Genomic DNA, 8,760 nt, shown 5'->3' on the forward strand with positions numbered 1-8,760 from the left:
AGCCTTAATAAATAAATGTCATGAAATGAGTGCATAAATAAGTCCCGAAATATGTTTTTTCTTGCTTATTTAATTTTGTCCGTAACATTCCTCCAAACCATCATGAAATACAACTTGAAATAAAAATGTCACTTTCACTCGTCAAAGTTGAGAGGGTCAGCTCTCACACCCCATCTAGTTAATGATTGGTGAATCAATAGCACAAGAATTAATTAGAAAAATGCTTACTACTGCCAATGAAATGGATTCTGCCTAAGATATTACGTATTTCAGAGAAAGAATTGAAGATTTATCGGAAGAAATTACAATGTTGGCGGCCCTTTTAGACTCTGTTATAGATTAAACTATTATTGAAAGTATCCAAGAACTGGTGGAATGGACTCGACAAAACTCGGAGCTGTAAAGTTGTTTGAAAAAGTCCCTGCGAATATGCAACTGACTTTATACTTGTAAAACAAGGGTCAAATACTCAGTTCAAAATATTAGTTGGCGCTGCTTTGGGCATTCCATGTCAAAGTACCTAAACTAATACAGCCGTTGCAGCTTACCGTATATCAAATATACACCATATAAATCTGCAATCTATCGTACTTTTAAAGCGCATAGCAGAAAGTGTTCTATTGACTCAGCTGGAATGTCAAAGGATGGACGTCCAGAGCAAGAAACTGCGTCACCTGAACTGGAGTGTAGTCGAGTCCCTTCCACTAGTTCTTCTATATTTTTAAAAATAGTTTAATCTATATCGGAGTCTAAAAGGGCCGCCAACATTGAAATTTCTTCCGATAAATCTTCAATTCTCTCTCTGAAATACGTAATATCTTCAGCAGAATCCATTTTATTCGCAGTAGTTAGCATTTTTCTAATTAATTCATGTGCTACAGATTCACCAATCAATAACTAGAGGGTGAGTTAGAGCCCACCCTCTCAACTTTGACAAGTGAAAGTGATAGTTTTATTTCAAGTCGTATTTCATGATGGTTTGGAGGAATGTTACGGACAAAATTAAATAAATAAATAAGCAACAAAAAACATATTTCGTGACATTTATTTATGCACTCATTTCATGACACATTTATTTATTTATTTATTTAATTTTGTCCGAAATATTCCTCCATACTACCTAACTTTCAATTTTATTACTGGGTGGCAAACATACAAGCTATAAAGACATCAACACAAATCAATGAATATACACAAGCCTGATCTGCATTAGATTTTAAATCTTGCAGTATTTCTTTATATTACCTGTTTGGTTTCCCAGTAAATACAAATTTTTGTCATTACGCTAGTAATCCAATTGACAAAGTCAAGTCAGACGCTGAAGTCTCTTTATCTGGAAGTTAGGTGTCTGGAATCGTATAGATCATGTCTACAACAATCTGGGTAAATGTAGGATGACAGAAAATATGAGGCAAAACATGTTGGACACATAACTAAAAACAGAAAAAGTTTTCATAATAATTGCCAAAATGCTGACATTAATTGTATAACGTGTGAAGACTGAAGCCCAAATATCAAACACACACTTTCACAAACGCTATAACAAAACAAGTGTGCCTTAATTCAAGAATATAGCCAAAGTAAAATTATTCAGTTTACATGTTGCTGTCAATGTGTAAAAACCTAAGCCCAAATACCAATTGCATGGGTGGCTTAGAGGTACTGTAAGAACGGCTGCTTCTAAAACAAGAGTTTGAGGGTTCGATCCCTGGTCTTCTCCACATTTACCGTTTTGAGTAGTGAGCTGCTATTATTACTTTTACATAATAAAAACATAATTTTGATTAGAGTCTGTAACAGCAACTGTAAAGTTATGGTAATTGTAAAAGATATCGCTAAAGGGATATAAGCATACACACAAACGCTGGTGAATCATGTCTTCTTGGTATCTTGGTGTTACTTGAATTTTATGAATTTTATTTATTTTTTATTCAGTTTAAATTCTTGAATAAAAGAACACTTGTTTCTTTATACTTTTGTGAAAGTGTTTATTTTATATTCCAGTAACTACTTGAATGATATCAAATCTGTGTCTGCCTCTCTCATGCACACACACACACACACACACACACACACACAGGCATGAAAACATCACTACTTGAAAACACTATGACATTGGAGTTGTCATTTGAACGTGTTTGTTTTCCCACAATCTTGCCCAATCTCCATGTTATGGTGCATGGTACTGAGAATGCAGACAGACTTCTTTTTAGTCACATACACCTTCAACATGGCACTGCCAGATCTGAGCACTAGTGTGGAGAATTGCACACATACTGAAATGACTTTAGCTACAAGTGGAAGTTGCCATTCCACTTTATGGTGCCAAGCAGAGTTGTGTTACAGTGCAGCAGTCCATTAGCCAGCAAAAGCGATATGAAGAAGTTGTCTGTTGAAGTTGCCCAAAGGGGACTGGACGGTCTCTCGGTCTGGAATCCCTACAGATTTTATTTTTTTTCTCCAGCCTCTGGGGTTTTTTTTTTTTTTTTTGTCCACCCTGGCCATCGGACCTTACTTATTCTATGTTAATTAATGTTGACTTATGTTTATTTTTTATTGTGTCTTCTATTTTTATATTCTTCATTTTGTAAAGCACTTTGAGCTACATTTTTTGTATGAAAATGTGCTATATAAAATAAATGTTGTTGTTGTTACGGTTCTGCCTTTATCCACAAACAGCTTAATGACCACAGTCACGTAAAGTCTTTCTCCTGTTGGACGATTGGGATCTTATCCTAAATAAGGAGTAGCATTGCACATGTACTTTGTCTCCAAATGTGCCGTAATCCAAAACTTTATGCCAAATTTGTTAGGCTTGGTTGAGATGTATTACAAGCTACCATACTGCAGCTATGAATTTTCCTCAGTGGCAAGAATCTCCACGCAAAACAAGTTTAAGCTTCAGTGTACAGAGAAAGGATTTTTGCGAGCCACAGTCTGAGACAGGTCAGGAAATGTTGAAGGGAGCATTCCCTGCGTTGTTTAAATGGAACAATTTTTCTGTTCCACTTTCAAGACCAGGGGTTTGAGAGAGGAAAAGGCGACCAACAGAGGATGACACACTGGATGAAGAGGAGGAGGGTGATAAAATCCTCCAGGACCGCAACTACACTTCAGCTCCGGATCCAGCAGTTGTTGACTTGGCACTAGACGAAAACATGTCTCTCAGAACTGAGATCCTCCAACTGAGGAAACAGATTGAGAGGTTTTCAATGAAGCAGCAGTTTGGCATTCACGATTTTGCTGGCAAACATATTCACCTGTCCCTGGATAAAGTTTAATGACTGTATCACTATGTTAACCCTGTCTTGTACATAAAAATGTTAATATGTATGTATTCACCTTTGTAACTGTGGATGCAGCTTGAAAGATAGTTTGAAGTCCTCCTCCTTTAAAGCTCCTGATGTTTGCCATAATGTTTGAAAAATGCAATTTACATCATTTATCCTATGTCTGGGCACATCTTGAAGTGAACATGTGAAAAACACCATAGCTAGTCGGTTTTGATTTCAGCGCAGGAAGTGAGGCAACTGGCTTATGCAGACTGCAAATGATGGTGCAAAGAACCTTATCAAAACTGGGAGAAGAGTGGTAACTCATATTGTTATGTGGTAGAGCCACTGCTATTTTTAATAAAGTAAAACCTTGTTTATCCATCACTCAATTAACTGTCAGTCTTGATTAACTGACAGGGAAAAAAAAAAAACATTGTGCATGCCAGTATCTGCCCAATTACTACTGTTGCACAGTACACCGTGAGCTCTGCATATTGGAATAACTCTCCTTTTTCCTAACACGTAGTGTTTTTCTGCAGCACCACGTCTCATGCTGCACTTTGAAATCACAGTGTCAGTTACATATCTTCAGGTTTAACAGCATTTCGTGGCTTTTCTCTTTTGTTATAATTAAACTACTATACATTGTTATGACCGATAAACATGTGTATGGTTTTGGAATGGTCGCAAAAACCTGAAATTATTAAACCTTTTCAAAATGGCAAAAGCACTTTAATTATTGCTTCAATTTATGGACTAGGAAGAACAAAAGTGTAGGATATAAAATGTGATGCAGAGAAAATTGAAAAATGTTTGTGCTAAAAATGGAAACAACTGACGGTAATATTGAGAGTGTGGGTTCCTGCACGTATTGTGTTTTAACACTAGAATTACCAGAGCCTACGAAAAAACTCGTAGATCCGTCCCACCTTAAATCGTCTCTTAAATCCGTTTACACCTCTCCGCCACCGTCTTTTGTCATCTAAATGTGCTGATAAAGACAATCCCCCCACCAACTTAGAACATGCATGAACTTCTCCCAGCTCATGCCTTGTTTGATTATCTTGTATTGAACTGCTGAAGTTTTAGAGATAGTTATTTGGAACACACGCATTTCATGTGTGTTCCGTTTCTACAGTAATCTGTGTAAACGCATTGTTAAAACAGAAACTTTTTCATATTTTAGTAATAAATGTTACAAAATGTAGGCATAAAACTATAAAATGTGTGAAGCCTGAAGTCCAAACATCAAATAAATACTTTCACACAAGGTTCAAGAAAGATACAACAGCTTCCGTGGCATACTGTTTAAGATTTGGTGAGTCAGAGCGCAGCAGCCTTACCGTGCCTCAGAGACCCGAGTTCGATTCCCCCCTGGGGAGAAAATGTTATATATTTTTTTTCTTTTTAACCTTCCCTCTCTGCCTGCCTGAACTCCCCGTCTATCTATATAGTAGTAACAGTAATGTTATTATTATATAGCAGCTTCCCTGTCTGCCTATCATATAGTGCCTTTCCTTCCTATCTATCCCCTTAGCTGTTTTTTATATATCTATTATACAGTGTCTATGGGGTGCCAAACAGGCATTTACAATGATTTTTGGAATATATAAAGTACTTTCTGAATGTATAAAGTCAGCATTGGAATGTATAAAGTCAGTGTCGGAATATATAAAGTCATTACCAAATATATAAAGTCAGCGTCGGAATATATAACCTCATTCCTGAATATATAAATTTAAAGTCTGATTATGTTGATATTGATTGAAACGACTGTAAACTCAATGTATTCCGCAGCATGAAAAGAACATACTTTAATGACATTTCATAAGTTATAACTACCCCCCACTTCAAAAAACTAAAAAAATATAAAAATAGCCCAAAAATCACACAAGGAGTGTTGCAATGGATTTAACAGGCCCTGTTTTTGACAGCCCCCAGCCTTGACTCTGTAAGAAGCTAAAAGAACCAAAAAAAAAAATCTTTTTGGAAAAAAAACGGAAGAAATCTATTGGTGGTCAGAAATGGGATAAATACAATACACAGAACAGAACACAAGTAATCTGCAAAACAGTAGTACAATAGTATGGCGCAAAATGGAAGAGAAGATTATATCACTGAATAGGATTCCGATTTATCCAGAGTCCTCGAGGCTTTGACCGTCAAGCTGCCTCCCCACCACTGACCATTCCACAGCTGAGTTAGTGCTGGGCTGGCCAAACTGGTGAAAGGACCCTTTTACCCATTAATTCCAGTGCTACACTATGAACACTGGAAGAATTTGTCTTGACATACAGTATCCCATCATCTGAAAGAATTTGGACTGAAGGCCCAGTGTAAAGTGACCAAGCATCTCATCAGCAGTAAGAAAGCTAGACTAGCCTTTGCTGGGAAGCTTGTTGTGTGGGGTGAGGAGCACTAACCCCAAGATCATTTCAGTGGTAAAAGCAAGTTTAATTTAGTTGGCTCAGGGGACCCAAAAAAGTTGGAGAGAAAAAAAAAAGGCAGATAAGAGATTATGAAAGCAGTAGAATTCGAATGGCTCAAACAAACGATGGCGCAATACACACGCAGAGAAAGGTAAAGAATATGAAAGCAGTAAAATTCGAAAGTATTGTAGCCTCCCAGCCAGGTTGAACCCTTTTTTGATTTAAGTGACTGTTAGGTCCGATTGAGGAAGGTGGAGTACAGCAAGGAAGACTGATAGCAGCGCGACGGTACCTCCTTAGCATGCGTTCAGATGCAGACCCCACAACGCGAGCAGCATTATACGCCCTGAGAAAGAGATTTAACCACACCAGGGCCGGAAATAAAGGACAAGTATTGTGTTTACAACGTCACGCGAGACAAGGCAGTGAGACATCATTTAAAACAAGTCCACAAACATCTAACCTAGCAGTTGTTGGTTTGCTGTTGGCTGACACGCTTCATGTGCTCCCAGCTCTTAAAACAACAACAAGAGACAAGCAAAACACGCAGCTCGCCAGCAGCAAAAAGACTGCCGATGATCAGAATGCTTCTCCTTAGCATGCGTTCAGCCAAACTAACCCTTGCCCCCCCAACCCCCCCTCACAACGCGAGCGACAGAGATTCAAAGTGGCAAAAGGACAGCTGCTGTACAGGCTTTGAAATGGTCGGGCAGCAAGACAAGCAGAACAGGCAGCTCGCCAGCAGCAGAAAGACAGCAGATGATTCGATGGCACCCCCTTCACAACGCGAGCAGCGTTATATGTCCTGCGAAGAAGAGATGTAACTACATTCAGAGCCGGAAATAAAGTATTGTTTTTACAAAAGTTTTAAAATAAAAGTGAAAATAATGCATATGTAACAATTCCCATGAAACTAACAATAATTTTTTAATTGTACATCCAGTAAACAAAACCCGGGGGTAGGCGAGCGAAGTGAGCAGGGGGCAGAGCCCCCTAGTTTTACAAAATTAATTTTTTTTATTGAATAACTTTTATTGCCTTGTTTTTTTGTTTTTTTTTTAAACTTTCTAAGACAACAGTAATCATACTTACAGCTAGTATGACTTAAATTTTGTGCAGTGACAGTCACCAATATTTAAAAGAAAACAATTGAATTAAAAATGCTGCATCATGCAATAATTCTGGCCAGCCTCTTGCACTTTTGTCCACCATGGACATGCACAGTCACAAAATCTGAACGCGAACTTTGCCCATCTTGGAAATCTTGTGGCTCATGCACATGTGAAAAAGTGTGATTGTGAGCATCCCTACTACCAACAATTTATGAATGAATAATAAAAAAAAAATTTTTTTAAAAATTGTACTCGTTAGGCTGAACATGACAGTTTTCATTTCAAGATGTATTTCAGGTTGAGTGTGATCTCACTGACATACAAAAATAAAGAAATGACTAAATAAAGAAATAAGCAACAACAGACACTTCAAGGCACATTTAACAACTGATGGTCACATATCATTGTGTTTTTTATTTTATTTTTTTTCACATTTACTTCATTTCGTTAAAAATATCCCTCCATACATTATCCATCCATTATCCAACCCACTATATCCTAACTACAGGGTCACGGGGGTCTGCTGGCAAATCCCAGCCAACACAGGGCGCAAGGCAGGAAACAAACCCCGGGCAGGGTGCCTGCCCACCGCAACCTCCATAAATTATAATATTTAAAACTAAATATATAACTTATACACATGCAACACTATACATATTTTGGATAATGGACCCTTTTCAGTTTAGATATACACTTAAAAAACTGACCTAACAGAAATTTAAAAATTAATTTTTGATTGCTGTTATCTAGTCTTCTTCAGTACAATTCTGAAAAAAATGGCTAGTTAAAATAAAGTGCAAAATAAAGGCAGTGGAAGATGCCCAGTTAAAACAAAACATTTTTTCATAAGCCAGTTTCTGCTTGACAAGTAAATATATATGCCATTACATATCTTATTACCGTGACACCATGGACCAAATTTTATACATCATGATTTTTAGCAGGGAAGCAGACAAGATAATGTACCATTTAACATGGCACAATCTTCAATTATGCCGAGTCCTTTCACAACAGTAAGAAGGTACTACAAACCCAAAAATAATAAAAACAGAAATCTAAATTTTTTCTCTCTTTTGCAACTAGTCTTACTATATTATTATTTTACAAACATTACGCTACATATAAATGTAATGCATGCCTTCGGTTACTGGCCCGACGTAATACAATGACTGATAAACGTGGACCAGACGTCACTGAGGAAGTGGAAAAGCAAAAAATATGGAGGGAACTGATGTTGCCAGGGGAAACAGTTTAGAATGTGTGATTATAAGCGAGTGGTTGGAACAAAAACTGGTTGTTCACCGGTGTGTCGGTAATCCCCCTGTGAACATTCCGTTTTAAAAAACGCTGGCTTTTCGATGCCCCACAGCCCCGGATTAAAGTGTGATAAATTGTGGTTGTGCACCGGCCGGACTCGTTTATTCGATCGTGCTTAAAGCCCTAGAAGTTCAGTTTAAAAAAAAGTGAAAAACGGAATGCTCATATGGTACACTCATGCTGAAAACTGTTAAACTTGAAAAGTTGTAAGCTGCCAAATAACATATTTTCCTACAGCAATCCCATTTGCCACGTTCGAAATGTACTTACTCGTTTCACCGGTTGCACCCATCTTCTCGGCCATATTCTGGTAACGGCAGTAACAACAGATTTCGCTTCCTTCCGTGGTCATGTGACAAGACCGACTACATGTGGAAGTAGGTGGAGCACACGCCAATCAATTGTATGATGACCAGTGTTTGGAAAGCAGGCGGAGTAACCGTCTTATTTTTTTATTACTGCCAGTCATTAGGGGATTTTGAATGTCATTATGTCAATTAGTTCATTTTAAATATTCCCACATTGCGTATATTTAGCTAAAGTACATTACATAAACGGTTATTTACAAGGACTCTCAAATAAAACGGCAATTTTACAATTGTATCCGGTTGCAGGTCAGTAATATCC

At 37.6% G+C, this 8,760-nt stretch overlaps 1 protein-coding gene across 1 annotated transcript in view; it reads right to left on the reverse strand.

Annotated features, from left to right (window-relative positions):
- baxb (BCL2 associated X, apoptosis regulator b) overlaps nucleotides 1–8,500 on the reverse strand; it is an 86,402-nt gene extending 77,902 nt beyond the window's left edge. Inside the window, exon 1 of the mRNA XM_039774548.1 lies at nucleotides 8,404–8,500. Coding sequence (XP_039630482.1) covers nucleotides 8,404–8,485 — 82 coding nt within the window. The 5' untranslated portion in view covers nucleotides 8,486–8,500. The remainder of the gene's footprint in view (nucleotides 1–8,403) is intronic.
- Nucleotides 8,501–8,760: the final 260 nt, after the last annotated feature.

This window comes from Polypterus senegalus, chromosome 13, assembly GCF_016835505.1.
Source record: "Polypterus senegalus isolate Bchr_013 chromosome 13, ASM1683550v1, whole genome shotgun sequence".
In the NCBI taxonomy this organism is placed as follows: Eukaryota; Metazoa; Chordata; class Cladistia; order Polypteriformes; family Polypteridae; genus Polypterus; species Polypterus senegalus.